This window comes from Trachypithecus francoisi, unplaced genomic scaffold (genome assembly GCF_009764315.1).
Source record: "Trachypithecus francoisi isolate TF-2019V2 unplaced genomic scaffold, Tfra_2.0 Lachesis_group21, whole genome shotgun sequence".
In the NCBI taxonomy this organism is placed as follows: Eukaryota; Metazoa; Chordata; class Mammalia; order Primates; family Cercopithecidae; genus Trachypithecus; species Trachypithecus francoisi.
Window position 1 is genome coordinate 7,758,825 of NW_022681467.1, and position 15,799 is coordinate 7,774,623.

General features: G+C 44.6%; 1 protein-coding gene across 3 annotated transcripts in view; it reads right to left on the bottom strand.

Annotated features, from left to right (window-relative positions):
* SEC23B (SEC23 homolog B, COPII coat complex component) overlaps window positions 1–15,799 on the bottom strand; it is a 53,239-nt gene that overhangs the window by 16,139 nt on the left and 21,301 nt on the right. For all 3 annotated transcript variants that reach the window (XM_033185502.1, XM_033185501.1, XM_033185503.1), the window contains 4 exons: window positions 12,571–12,660; window positions 6,946–7,052; window positions 6,184–6,337; window positions 3,017–3,094 (listed from right to left, as the gene is read on the bottom strand). In XM_033185502.1, coding sequence (XP_033041393.1) covers window positions 3,017–3,094; window positions 6,184–6,337; window positions 6,946–7,052; window positions 12,571–12,660 — 429 coding nt within the window. The remainder of the gene's footprint in view (window positions 1–3,016; window positions 3,095–6,183; window positions 6,338–6,945; window positions 7,053–12,570; window positions 12,661–15,799) is intronic.

Below are 15,799 nucleotides of genomic sequence, written 5' to 3' on the forward strand. Positions count from 1 at the left end.
ACTGGGAGCTGTCGCTTCATGAGCACAGAGTTTCAGCTCTGCAAAGTGAAAAACTCTAGACATCAGTTGCTCATTAATGTGAATACACCTAACACTACTCAACTGTATGCTTAAAAATGGTTAAGATGGTAAATTCTGTTATGTGTGTTTTTTTTTTTTTTTGAGACGGAGTCTTGCTCTGCCACCCAGGCTGGAGTGCAGTGGCGGGATCTCAGCTCACTGCAAGCTCCGCCTCCCAGGTTTACGCCATTCTCCTGCCTCAGCCTCCCGAGTAGCTGGGACTACAGGCGCCCGCCTCGTCGCCCGGCTAGTTTTTTGTATTTTTAAGTAGAGACAGGGTTTCACCGTATTAGCCAGGATGGTCTCGATCTCCTGACCTCGTGATCCACTCGTCTCGGCCTCCCAAAGTGCTGGGATTACAGGCTTGAGCCACCGCGCCGGCCCGTTATGTGTGTTTTACCACAATTAAAAATTAAATTATTGGCCGGGCAGGAGATAATTTAATTTTTAATTGGAGGCTGAGGCAGGAGAATGGCGTGAACCTGGGGGGCAGAGCTTGCAGTGAGCGGAGATCCGGCCACTGCACTCCAGCCTGGGGGACAGAGCAAGACTCCGTCTCAAAAAAAAAAAAAAAAATTAATTAATTAAATTTATTTATTTATTTATTTATTTTTAAAAGGGGCCTCTGGCTGGGCGTGCCTATAATCCCAGCACTTTGGGAGGCCAAGGCAGGCAGACCACCTGAGGTCGGGAGTTCGAGACCAGCCTGACCAACATGGAGAAACCCCATCTCTACTAAAAATACAAAATTAGTCGGGCATGGTGGCAGGCACCTGTAGTCCCAGCTACTCAGGAGGCTGAGGCAGGAGAATCGCTTGAACCCAAGAGGCGGAGGTTACGGTGAGCCGAGATCGTGCCATTGCACTCCAGCCTGGGCAACAAGAGCAAAACTCCATCTCGAATGGCGTAAACCCGGGAGGTGGAGCTTGCAGTGAGCTGAGATCCGGCCACTGCACTCCAGCCTGGGCGATAAAGCGAGACTCTGTCTCAAAAAAAAAAAAAATAAAAGAGCAAAACTCCATCTCAAAAAAAAAAAAAAATTAAAAATTAAAAAAATAAAAATCATTTTTTTGTTTGTTTTTAAAAAGGGCTTCTGGGTATGTCAGAGCTTCCACAGTTAAGAGAAACACCAAAGAAACATTCCAGAGTCACTGTGCCAGGCAGTGGAGACAGAATATCTGCTCTCAGAGAAGTCAGACCCAGTGAGAAAGGCACGCTTGGGGCTACGAGTTATGAGCCAGAGTATAGGATAGCACTGGGGAGGTGGGGGTGGAGGGTCAGGAGGAGACTTCCTAGAGCTCTGGGGACTGACGGTGCACCCTGAGAGACGTGGCTGAGGAGGCCACAGCGCCAGGGGAAAGGGGATTCCAGGCACAGGAACAGCAGATGACAGCTCAGGACACAAGCTGGGATGGTGAAGTGTGGGTGCAGGGGAGAAAGGGACAAGGGATGACACTGCAGCCATAGGTTCTCACCCTCGAGGATGAGAAGAAGGGGTGGGGACAGACTTTCAGCTCACGTTAAAGAGTTGCCAGAACATGAAAATGAGCTGCCTTGTGAAGTATAAAGCTTCCTGAGACTCCAAATATTGAATCATAGGTTCCTAAATAATAATCAAGGCTGACATTCAATACATCCTACATGCAAGGCACAAAGCACTTGACAAGAACTACTTAATCCTTCCAATAAGCCCATGAGGTAAGTTCTCTTACCATCCCTAGTTTACAGGTGAGGAAACTAAGGCACAGAGGGGCAAGCAACTTGTCCAAGGTCACCCCACTACTGAGTGTCGCAGCTGGATTCTCTCTACACCAGGCCGCCTGGCTCTAGAGACAGGGCTCTTGGCCTCTCTCCTAGAATGCCTTGACAGAAGGATCTGAGAAAGCATTTCATCTGGTTTTCAAGCTGTGCTCTTAGAGTCATCAAGTCCTCAGGGGCCCAGGGATGAGGGCTCTGGTGGGACCTACTATGGGGGTGGTACATGGGCACAACCAGAGAAGCACCAACTCGATCTGCCTTATGTGCTGGCTTTTCAGGGCAGCTCCTCTCAAATAAAGGATTCCATGACTTAAAAAAGAAAACCCTGCAAACCACTTCACCAGAGCAACTCCCCACTGCTAGAGGTGGGAAACCAAACTCTACAGGGCTCCGGAACTTCCTCTAAGGTCAGCCCAGCGCGGCCAGCACTGAAACCTCACCCTGACTCTGGCCAGTCCAGGGCTCTTCCCACAACACAACACAACTTTAACCTCTCACACATGGGCACCTCAGAGTCCCGGGCACCTGCTATGGAGCTAGGTCACATTGAGTGCTGAACAGGTGACTGGCATTGTGCTAAATATTTAATACTCGATTGGCCTCAGCTCCTGTAATCCTTATAGACACCCATGAGTTACACTCTATTTGCTAAATTATAATGGAGATAGAAATTCATCTACTTTTCCCGCTCCTCTCTCTTGTCCAGTGGCTTCCAAAGGCTTTGTTCATGCAGAGTGCACTTACTTTCAGGAGCTGCTTATTGCTCACTCCTGGTTTTGATGCACATAATAACCACAGACATGTTATTAAATATTTGTTGCACTAACTGTGGTTTTGTTTTGTTGTATTCATCTCCATGTGTGCTCATTTTCTTGGTTTGTTGCTGAGGTAGCTGACTGTTTCCCCAGAACTTCTACACATCAGAGATATTTTTTATGGCCTTATATCAATGATCCTATTTTGCCTGTTTGTGAAAATGTATGCATGAGTTTCCTCCCCTCTGCATGTCATCTTTATCTTCTATAGGGCTTAGGGTGCTGTCTTGCCTCGACACACATTCGACTCGGGTTGAACAATCTCTGTCACCTATAGACTGAGTCTCAAGACATTAAAAAGCCTTCACTTTACCCTGAGAATAAAGTTAATTTCTATCAAAATTTACTGTTCTGTAGTTATTTTAGAAACATATATTACTTACCTGAGGATACAGAGAAAAGGAATCTGATAACCTAAAAGAAGTGGGGTCTTCTTTGTTATATTGTCCAAACTTTTGACACTATGGAAAGAAAATACCAAAAAACAAACACACACAAAGACAGAGAGAAAAATCTAAGTTAGCATTACCTGGAAATATTCTTGGACTAAGCTACATCCAGTCTCAACTCTGCCACTTACTGTAAGTCCTAGACTAGCACTTCTCAAGCAGGCAAATGACCAGGGTGGGTCTTGTTAAAATGCAGGCTCTGGCCGGGCATGGTGGCTCACACCTGTAATCCCAGCACTTTGGGAGGCTGAGGCAGGTGGATCACGAGATCAGGAGATCAAGACCATCGTGGCTAACACGGTGACACCCCATCTCTACTGAAAATACAAAAAAAATTAGCCGGGCATGGTGGCGGGCACCTGTAGTCCCAGCTACTCAGGAAGCTAAGGCAGGAGAATGGCGTGAACCTGGAAGGCGGAGCTTGCAGTAAGCCGAGACTGCACCACTGCACTACAGCCTGGGCAACAGAGTGAGCCTCCTTCTCAAAAATCATAATAATAATAAATTTTTTTTAAAATGCAGGCTCTCGGGAGGAGCTGAAGATTCTGCATCTCTAATCAGCTCCCAGGCAGTGCTGGCCTGAGGACCGCCCTGACCAGAGAAGCTAGGTGATCTCTTCCAGGCACCTGTTCCACATGAAAACCCTCTAACACCATGAAAACTAACAATTATAGTTATGCTTTGATGTTCTCTCACACTAAAACTCAAATTTATTTCTCCCAATGGCAGATTTCTGAACCACAATGTTTTCTCTTCCTGCCTTTATTTCTGCTCACACATTTCTGGTCACTAAAGAATTGGGCTATTCACCATTTAAAGAAACCCCATTTCTAACAATAACTTTCTTCCCACAAAATCTGGTGCCCTTCCACAGTTCTCATCTTCTTGAACTTCCTAGCAGCGTGAGCCAGGTGACTGCCCAAACGTCTTGAAACTTTCTCCTTCAGCTGCTAATACATCACTTTCCTACTTCTCATAATGTCTCCAGCCAACCCTTTTCTGCCTTCTTCAATGGTTTTGTTTTCCTCCTCCCCCTAACTGTGCACTCCTTGGGGGTTAGTTCTTGGCCCCCTCCTCCTATCCTCACTGCTTTGGGTACAAATAAACACTAGAGCCAGATGGGTGTCATCCAAACCCACCCTCCAGTGTCCAGTGCTGACCTCTAGCCTGAGCCCCAGTCAGGACATCCACCCAAATATGGGAGTTTTCGTAAGACATACTTTTGCAAGTTCACATTCAATTATCAAAAATAAACTATTACATTAAAAAAAAGATTCACCTTCTCTCACCCTAAAATTGCACTCCTTTCCCATCTTCTACCTCACCATCACTCATGCAGTTACCCACGTGTGAAATGTCACTCAATGCTGACTTTTTGGTTTTTGACTTTACAAAGAATCATTTCATCAAGTTTTATCCATTCTTTCAGTTTACATCCTGATTTCAAACCTGCTTCCTCCATCTCTACTGCCACTACGCTGGTCTCAGCACCACTGAGCCTGAAAAATCCTCCATTCACAACAACAGCCTTTTCTCCTTGCAATGTGCCTCACATGGTGATATTAAAAGTAAACACAAGCATCATGCTGACGTCACACCCCCGCTTAACAATCACACCCAAGTCTCCCTTGCTCCCTAAAGTTAAGGAGCTCCCCAATCAAGGTGTACCTTCCCTGACTCTGTGTCCCACTGCACAACCTGGCCTCATGTGACACTGGTTTCCTCAAAGTCCTCAGCTTAAGCTAAAAGACACAGCTAGCTCCCACGGGCTCGTTCCTGCTAGCCCTCCACTCAGCAAGCCTTGCCTTCTCCTATCCAGTTAAGCTATTCTTTAATAACCTGACTCAAGGCTCATTTCCACAGGGAGTCTTTGTTAACCACCTGGGCCCTCTACTCTTTGAAATTTTAAAGCAGCACTTTTCAAATTATGTTTGAAATGTTGACACTTCCTGAAAAATGGTTCCATGAGACTGAAAAATGGATCCATGAGATAGCAAGGGCAAATAGAGGGCGGAACAAAATGAAACAGTTTCCTTACTGGGTCTTTCCATGGTGCCTTTGATCACAAACACATGCTGTTACTCTCCAGGAAGGTAAGATTATCGTGTGCCAATTATTGATTTATTGCCTTGTGCTGGCTCCACACTCACCCCCTTTGCCTGCTGTGAAATGGACACGGGCCCTTTCACTACCTCTCGTTTGCCAGCTGGCACAACATCAAGCTTTGTCAGTAGAATGCGCTGGAGGTGTCAGCATCGGGCGCCTGAGTGCTCACTCAGCAGCTTCCTGGATGCCGGGTCCTGCTGCACCGTGGCTTCCCCAGTGCCAAGTTCCTAAAGAACATGGCAGCCAGCAGCTAAAGCAGCATCCCTGCATGCCTCCAATGAGACATTTTCCAGTACACAGCTTTCCCTGGCACCCTGGAGGGTGGATTTTCTTCAAATTCTAGAGAGTGAATTTCTAGCAAGTTCCCCTGGCACAGCACCATGGCAACCTCTCTGCAAAAGACTCACCAAGCCATGGCCATGCCGTCCCAACTAGATCTGGAACAGCCCTGGGGAGAGGGAGCACTTCCTTGGGTGCTCTATCTCAGCCCCAGAAGTAGTGGCTGCCCAATTCTCTATACTTCCTTCTAGTCAGTCTCTCTTCTACTCCCTTATTGTATTCTTTATAAAAGACTTTCCCTGTTTAAATTACAGTGTTACTTCCCTCACTTATTAAACCCAGATTGATACAAGACATCTCCCTAAACTCACCAGGCCTGGATCCCTATTTCTAAAACTACTTTCCAGATTTAGAAGAAAAATACAAGACCAGAGCATTCGCAAAATGACTCATCTGCGTCAACTCAACCCACACAGATTTGTATCACTCCCCAAATGCTCCGTGCGTGTTGTTTCTTCCCCAACTATAATGTAAATCTCTGAGGGGAAAATGCACATTTAACACATCTTTACCAGAATGTCCAGTGTGTGGCGTAAGGTAGGCAACTGATAAATTCTTGCTGATTCACCATAAAGTAATAATTAAGTGACAATTTTCTTCTCTCGAAAGTAAAGCAGAAACCAAGACTGAACCTAATGCCACTGTCCCCAATTTACCAGTCGGATGAGTTGTCGGTCCAGCCACCGGAGCACATCAGGTCCCTCCTCTGACTCCGCTCGGAACACCCCAAGCCGTGCCATCAAGACTGCTGCAGCCTCCTGGTCAAATGCTGCTTCTATGTGCCTGAGCTGACTCTGTACATCTGCCCAACTGACAATTCCAGAGTTAGTGCCATGCTTATGTTTAGGAGAGAACAGAAAGCCAGACATCCATTCAGATAAAGAAACACAGGCTAGGTGCAGTGGCTCATTCCTGAAATCCCAACACTTTGGGAGGGCGAGGTGGCAGGAATGCTTGAGCCTAGAAGTTCAAGACCAGCCTGGGCAACATTGTGAGATCCCCATCTCGCTACAAAAAGTAAAAAAATTAGCCAGTTTTGGTGGCAGGTGCCTGGGGTCCCAGCTACTTGGGAGGCTGAAGTGGGAGGATCACTTGAGCACGGGAGGTTGAGGCTGCAGTGAGTTGATTGTGCCACTGTACTCCAGCTTAGGCAACAGAGCGAGACTGTCTCCAAATGATAAGAATAATAAAGTTTTAATGAACTATATTTCCTACAGAAAGATGATTCTTCTAGGCAAGTATTCATAGGCCCAACTGGGTTAGCCAAAAATGCCTCCTCTTCTCATCAAATAAGCCAATGAGGTCTGGTGAGAACCATTCAATGGAATCAAAAAGACAGACTAACAAATGTTAAAGTATCTCTTCAAGGGAAAAATGTCAGGCAGTTCCTCAACAGAAAGGAAACCGGGGCTGCTTACTTTCGGGCGATGGTGGTCACGCGGATGCGTCTCTGGGTGCTGGAGTGCTGATAATGCGTGACAAACTGGATGGCTCCTCTGCCTCCTTGGGGGATCGGGGCGTTGTGCTGCAGGATGAGAGGCCATAACCTTGTCTGTTATAGGCACGACGCAAACACAGTGACAGAGTCCACTGTACTCTTCTAAAATGACTGACACAGCAATGATGGGAAGGTTCTTGACACATTTTGAAGGGCACACTTAGGATTTGCACATTTCACTGCATATAACCTTTATCTCCAAAAAAGATGAAGACGTACATTCAATACTGAACTTAAGTTAATGATATACCTGCTGAAGGGTTTAGGCATGAAATACGTGGATGACTGTGGCTTGTTTTGAAATGCATCAAAAGGAAGATGGATTAATGGATCACAAACTGGACAAGTTATTGCTGATGAATTGTCCAGTTTGTGATGGACTGTTAATCATTAAACAAACACAGGCATCCCTCACTTATTTGCAGATTTTTTAACAAATTGAAGATTTGTGGCAATCATGCATCAAGCAAGTCTATCAGCGCCAGTTTTCCAATATGTGCTCACTTCATGTCTCTGTGTCGCAGTTCAGTAATTCTCACAATATTTCAAACTTTTTCATTATTATTATATATCTGCTATGGTGATCTATGATCAGTGATCTTTGATGTTACCATTTTAATTGTTTTGGGGTGCTACAAACTGCACCCATATAAGATGGCAAACTTAACTGATAAATGTCATGTGTATTCTGGTTGCTCCACTGACTGACCTTTCCCTCATCTCTCTCCTCCTCCTTGGGCCTCCCCTATTTCCTGAGATACAACAATATTGAAATGTGGCCAACTAATAACCCTACAATGCCCTCTTAAGTGTTCAAGTGAAAGGAAGAGTCACACGTCTCTCACTTTAAATCAAAAGCTAAAAATCATTAATCTTAGTAGGGAAGGTACGTTGAAAGCCAAGATAGCTGAAAGCTAGGCCTCTTGCCCCAAACTGCCAAGCTGTGAATGCAAAGAAAAAGTTGGAAATTAAAAGTGAACAAACAGCCTTACTGCTGATGTGGAGAACATTTTAGAAGTCTGAATAGAAAATTAAACCAGGCACAACATTCCCTTAAGGTAGGGCTTAATCCAGAGCAAGGTGCTAACTCTCTTCAATTTATGAAGGCGGAGAGAGGTAAGGAAGCTGCAGGAGAAAAGTTGGAAGCTGGCAGAGGTTGGTTCCTGAGGTTTAGGGAAAGAAGCCATCTTCATAGCATAATGGCACAAGGTGAAGCAGCATGTGCTGATGTAGAAACTGCTGCAAGTTATTCAGATTAGCTAAGATCACTGATGAAGGTGGCTACACTAAACAACAGATTTTTAATGTAAAGGAAGTAACTCTTCTGTTGGAAGAAGATGTCATCTAGGATTTTCACAGCTAGAGAGAAGTCAATGCCTGGCTTTAAAGCTTCAAAGGGCAGGTTGACTCTCTTGTTAGGAATTAATGCAACTGGTGACTTTATTTTGTTTTTCTAAGATGGGGTCTTGCTCTGTCACCTAGGCTGGAGTGGAGTGGCATGATCTCAGCTCACAGCAACCTCGGCCTCACAGGTTTAAGAGATCCTCCCACCTCAGCCTCCCAAGTAGTTGGGATTACAGGCTTACACCACCACGTCTGGCTATTTTTTGTATTTCTGATAGAAGTGAGACCTCACCACATTGCCCAGTCTGGTCTTGAACTCCTGAGCTCAAGCAATCCACCCACCTGGCCTCCCAAAGTGCTGGGATTACAGGTGTGAGTCACCACACCCAGCCAGCTGGTGACTTTAAGTTGAAGCCAATGTTCATTTACCATTCCAAGTATCCTAGGACTCTTAAGAATTGTGCTCAATCTACGCTTCCTGTGCTCTACAAAAGGAACAACAAAGCCTGGATGACAGCACATCTGTTTACAGCATGGCTTACTAAATATTTAAAGTCCACTATTGAGACCTGCTGCTCAGAAAAAAAAGATTCCTTTAAAAATATTACTGCTCATTGACAATGCACCTGGTCACTCAAGAGCTCTGAGGGAGATATAAAGGAGATCAACGTTTTCATGCCTGCTAACACAACATCCATCCTGCATCCCATGAATCAAAGAGAAATGTCAACTTTCAAGTCTTATTACTTAAGGAACACATTTTATAAGACTATAGCTGCCATACATAGTGATTCCTGGGATGGATCCGGGCAAAGAAAATGAAGAATCTTCTGAAAAGGATTCACCATTCTAGATGTCATTGAAATACTCATCATTCATGGGAAGAGGTCAAAATATCAACTTTCACAGGAGTTTGGAATTTTACTCCAATTCTCATAGACAATTTTGAGGGGTTTGAGACTTCAGTGGAGGAAGTCACTGAAGATGTGGTGGAGGCAGCAAGATAACTAGAATTAGAAGTGGATCCTCGGCTGGGCACGGTGGCTTACACCTGTAATCCCAGCACCTTGGAGGCCGAGGCAGGTGGATCACCGAGGCCAGGAGTTCGAGACCAGCTGGGACAATATTGTGAAACCCCGTCTCTAATAAAAATACAAAAATTAGGTGGGTATGGTGGCAGGCACCTGTAATCCCAGCTATTCCGGAGGCTGAGGCAGCAGAATTGCTTGACCCTGGGATGCAGAGGTTGCAGTGAGCTGAGATGGCGCCATTGCACTCCAGTCTGAGCAACACAGCAGGACTCTGTCTCAAAAAAAAAAAAAAAAAAGTGGATCCTGGCCAGGTGTGGTGGCTCACACCTGTAATTGCAGCACTTTGATAGACTGAGGTGGGAGGATCACTTGAGCCCAGGAGTTCGAGACCAGTCTGGGCAACAGAGAGAGACCCCATCTCTTTTTTTTTTTTTTTTTGAGACGGAGTCTCACTCTGTTGCCCAGGCTGGAGTACAGTGGCGCAATCTTGGCTCACAGCAAGCTCCGCTTCCTGGGTTCACACCATTCTCCTGCCTCAGCCTCCCAAGTGGCTGGGACTACAGGCACCCGCCACCATGCCTGGCTAATTTTGCTTTGTATTTTTAGTAGAGATGGGGTTTCACTGTGTTAGCCAGGATGGTCTCGATCTTCTGACCTCGTGATCTGCCCGCCTTCGCCTCCCAAAGTGTTGCGATTACAGGCATGAGCCACCGCATCCAGCCTTTTTTTTTTTTTAGACAGAATCTCCCTCTGTCTCCCAGGCTGGAGTGCAGTGGCACAATCTTGGCTCACTGCAACCTCCACCTCTCGAGTTAAGCGATTCTCCTGTCTCAGCCTCCTGAGTAGCTGGGATTACAGGTGCGCGCCACCATGCCCAGCTAATTTTTCTCGTATTTTTAGTAGAGACAGGGTTTCACCATTGTTGTTTAGGCTGGTCTAGAATTCCTGACTTCATGATCCGCCCGCCTCAGCCTCCCAAAGTGCTGGGATTACAGGCCTGAGCCACCACGCCTGGCCTATTTTTTTTATTAAAAAGATAAAGAAGTGGATCCTGAAGATGGGCCTGAATTGCTACAATTTCATGATAAAATTTTAATAGATTCAGAGTTGTTTCTTATGGATAAGCAAAGAAAGTGGTTTGTTGAGATGTAATCTACTCCTCATGAAGATGCTGTGACATTGTTGAGATGACAAGAAAAGACTTACAATATTATATATACTTAGTTGATAAAGCAGCAGCAAGGTTTAAGAGCATTGATTACATTTTTGAAAGAAGTTCTACTGTGGGTAAAAACTATCAAACAACACTGCATGCTACAAAGAAATCCTTCCTGGAAGGAAGAGTCTACCAAAAATTTCATTGTTGCCTTATTTTAAGAAATTCCCAGGCCGGGCACAGTGGCTCACACCTGTAATTCCAACACTTTGGGAGGCTGAGGCAAGTGGATCACTTGAGGTCAGGAGTTCAAGACCAGCCTGGCCAATGTGGCAAAACCCTGTCTCTACTAAAAATACAACAACTAGCCAGGCATGGTGGCAGACACCTGTAATCCTAGCTACTCGGGAGGCCGGGATGGGAGAATGGCTTGAACCTGGGAGGTGGAGGTTGCAGTGAGCCAGGATCACACCACTGCACTCCAGCCTGGGTGACAGAACAAGACTTCGTCTTAATTAAAAAAAAAAGAAGAAGAAGAAAAGAAACTGCCACAGCCACTCACCCTACAGAAGTACCAACGTGATCAGTCAGCAGCCAACAACATCAATGTAAAACCTTCCACCAGCAAAAGATGATGACTCGCTGAAGGATCAGATGATCATTAACATTTTTTAGCAATACAGTTGACCCTTGAGCAACACAGGTTTGAACTGTATGGGTCCACATGCATGTGGATTTTCTTCTGCCTCTGACACCTGAGACTACAAGACCAAGCCCTCCTCTTCCTCCTCCTCCTCAGCCTACTGAACATGAAGACGAGTATGAAGACTTCGCGACGTCCATGTCCACTTAACAAACAGTAAATGCACTTTCCCTCCCTTATGATTTTTTGAATAACATTCTCTTTTCTCTAGCTTACTTTATTGTAAGAATATAGGATATAATATATATTACTTACAAAATATGTGTTAATCAATGGTTATCGGTCAGGTTTCCAGTCAACAGTGGACTACCAGTAGTTAAGTTTTGGGGGAGTTACAGTTGTATGTGGATTTTTAACTGTGCAGTGTCGGCACCCCAACACTACTCAAGGGTCAACTGTAAAGTAGTTTTTTAATTAAAGAATGAACAGGCCGGGCGTGATGGCTCACGCCTGTAATCCCAGCACTTTGGGAGGCTGAGGCGGGCGGATCACGAGGTCAGGAGATCGAGACCATCCTGGCTAACATTGTGAAACCCCGTCTCTACTAAAAATACAAAAAAAATTAGCCAGGCGTGGTGGCGGGCACCTGTAGTCCCAGCTACTCAGGAGGCTGAGGCAGGAGAATGGCGTGAACCTGGCAGGCGGAGCTTGCAGTGAGCTGAGATGCACCACTGCACTCCAGCCTGGGAAACAGAGCGAGACTCCGTTTCAAAAAAAAGAAAAAAAGAATGAAAAATGTTTTCAAAGACATAACACTATTTAACACTTAACACACTATAGTGTAAACATTACTTTTATATGCAGTAGGAAACAAAAATATTCACGTGACTTGCTTTATTGCAATATTCACTTTATTGTGGTAGTGTGGAATTGAACCCACTATATTTCCAAGGTATGCCAGTACAGTAAAATGTTAATTACAGAATCAAGTTGATGGGTGCACCTAGGTACTACGTGTTTACTGTACATTTCTTTCCATTTTTCTGTATGTTTGGCCTTTTTCATAATAAAATATTAGAGAAAGAATCAATGTACTCAAAAATTCACCGACATGATGATGACTAGTAAAATCCATTACACTTCTAATGACCTTATCAGTTCAAAATAAAGGGACAAAAGTAATTTGCTGCCTGACTCCGACTAAACCCTTGAAGGCAGAAATAAGAGGAGGTCATGCCAGACTATCATCAGGCCTAATACAATACCCGAGGAATATTGGTTTGTGAAGAAAGTAACCAGAGACCACTGGTTTGAGAGAAATCACAGAACAGGACACTAAGACATGAAGACATGTGAAGAAATCCAACTCACCTGATTGACAACTTCAAAATAGATGCCAAGTGTAGATGTAGGATCTAGGCCACAGATTTTCCACTGACTCGTGCCACCAACACCAAGTTCCTAGGGGTGGGAAGAGGAATTTAAAAAACAAAACCAGAAAACCATCCCTATGGTTAATCGCTAATGAAAAGTACTGACTGAGTAGGGCAGGCTACTTAGAGTATCTTCTTTTAGGACAACATTTAAGTTGAAATGAAATCTTCTACTGAAAAGAGAACAACTGCAGACCAGATGAAGGCTTAATATTTACATTTATACTTTAAAATTAAGCTTTTTATATTGACATTCTGACTAATTTTTATTATATCACATATACTACACATATATGTTTATATTTATTTATTTTGAGATGGTCTCTCCCTCTGTTGCCCAGACTGGAGTGCCGTAATACAATCACAGCTCACTGTAGCCTCGACCTCCTGGGTTCAAGCAATCCTCCTGCCTCAGCCTCCCAAAGTGTTGGGATTACAGGTGTGACCCATCGTTCCGGGTTTACACATACATTGTGTGTGTGTGTGTGTGTGTGTGTGTGTGTTGGGGGGGTGTCTCCGCATGAGACATAACACTGAAATCCACAAATAATCAAGTCAGACTCTTACGAAAGACTCTTAAAGTGAAATCACACAGCAGCTCTAAGGTGGAGAGCGGAGAGGGTGCGCTCTGTTCTATCAGTACTTCCTAAGCTAGATGATGAGCTAGATGGATTCACGGGAGTTCACCTTCCTTGTAGTGGCCTTTTCTAAAGGAAGCAGGTGTTTATTATCTGCCGGAAAGTAAAGAGCTGTGCTCAGGAAAAAGGCAAAGAAGTCAAAGGAGCATTCATGCCTCCCCTTCTTGCCTTGCTAACCCCATTCTAAGCACCAGACCGATGACGGCTCCTCCAGAGCTCCAAAATATCCTTTTCTTACTGATACACAAATTCCTTACTTAAACGTTTGCTCTTTAGATGCCTTTATTGGAGAAACAATAAAGACAATTAGGAAACGACCATTTTATAACCCTCAAAGAAATAAACTGATTTGTGTGAAGATCACAATGGATGCTAAAAACCATTAGGCTGTTGGCAAACAAGATTTTCATATTGTGCTACACACTCTCATTCAAAAGACTGCCCGCTCATGGCAAAGGGGGAAAGTCTTCCCTTCCGGTAGAAAGGCAGTGGGGCAGTCACTACCATCACCATGCGATCTAACTCAGCACATCTAACATGGGACAGCAGACACAGTGCCTCTGGAGGTGACACAGCATGAAGTATACACTGCTCAGGAAGAATGTTTGGCAAAAAGGCTTCACCTGAATCTAAACACACCTTTAACCATAGCTCTCACTTTACAAAGGCTATCGTATCAAATGCAATGCTGGTTGGGGGAAAAACAGCTACAAAGGGCATCTGGGGGGAAATTAGGGAAAAAATATGAATTAGATATTAGGAAATTATTATTTTCTTTCTTTTTTTTTTTTTTTTTTTGAGATGGAGTCTCGCTCTGTCGCCCGGGCGGGAGTGCAGTGGCCAGCTCTCAGCTCACTGCAAGCTCTGCCTCCTGGGTTTAGGCCATTCTCCTGCCTCAGCCTCCCGAGTAGTTGGGACTACAGGCACCTGCCACCTCGCCCGGCTAGATTTTTGTATTTTTTAGTAGAGATGGGGTTTCACCATGTTAGCCAGGATGGTCTCGATCTCCTGACCTCGTGATCCGCCCGTCTCGGCCTCCCAAAGTGCTGGGATTACAGACTTGAGCCACCGTGCCCGGCCGGAAATTATTATTTTCTTAAGTTTGATAATGACATCGTGGTAGGAGATCATCCTTGTTTTTAGAAGATGCATACTGAAGTGCTTAAGGACTGTCATGATATCTGCAAATTATTTTCAAAGGTCAGCAAAAAAAAAGTTGATAAGTCAAATGTGGCAAATAAATGATAATCAGATAAAGCAAATGTGGCAAACAAGACAATAGAGCAATTATGGCAAAATGTTAACAATCAATGACTAAATGGTAGGTATACAGAAATTCATCATACTCTTCTTCAAACTTCTCAGTATGTCTGAAAATTTTATTTTCCTATTCTCTGCATCCTCATTCCCCAAACAAAACTTTCATGGTTGAATTCTACTAGAAAAATTAATTAGCTTATACTAATTCATAAAAATGCCTTCTTAAACTATTTCAGGAAGCCTTCAGCAGGCAGATTTTAAGTCCATGAAAAATATTTTATAACAAGGCAGTCTTCCAAAGCCTTGCCAGGAAACAGGGGTACAAGCCCCTTAGTACTCTGGGAGTAACGAATGACTCATCAGATGGGCTTTAGGGCAGCAATCGGCCTCACTCAGAAGACTACAGGAATATGCTCTCAAATCGCCTTGCCTCTGCCAAGCTCAACAAAAGTTGAATCTATGTGGTCACTCAGGAATGTTTGTTGCTGACAACATGAAAGAAGACCCACACTTCCAGTGTGCTAGGCACGAACTGCTTCATCTGAACCAACTCATTTAAACTTCCTAACAATGCTGTAGAGTAGGCACTGTTATTATCCCCATTTGCCACATATGGATACTGAATCACACAGCAAATAAGTCCTTTGCTTGGGCCAGGCGTGGGGTGTAAACCTGCACCCTGGATCCACATCTGGTTCTATGGTCTACCCTCCCACCGACGATGACAGTGAGGGAAGAACATGACTGTGTAACCCCAGCCCAGGACCACCCTAGAGAGGCCTTGCCAAACCAAATGGTTTGCTTCCTAGCAAGTAAAGTATAATCAGAGGAAGTGGACAATAAGCAAAGTCGCTCATCCCAAAAGATAACTGAACTGTTCTCAAAATCTATTACAAGAGAAAACAGATGTCTGCACACACAGCAGTGTCACCCACTTCCACACCAACTCATGGTGGTCTCTGTTGTAAAAGGCTTGTTATTAGCTGAGTGAGACAAAGGTATCACCTCTAAGGGCAATGAGTAATAGGCTTACTCTGGAAGGACTGTGCTGAATGTTTGCCTTGTGCTGAACAGCATGGCATGGCATGGCTTCGGCACAATGACCATGGGCAGTGGAGTCACGGACACTTGGGCTATAGCTCCTGCATGTCAGTTCTGACCCTGAGCAAGATACTGAACGTTTCTGAGCCTCAGTTTCCTTCTCTCTAACCCTTTAGACGAACAGATGGAATAACACCACCTCTCCAAGTAAAGTCATCAATGAGGGTT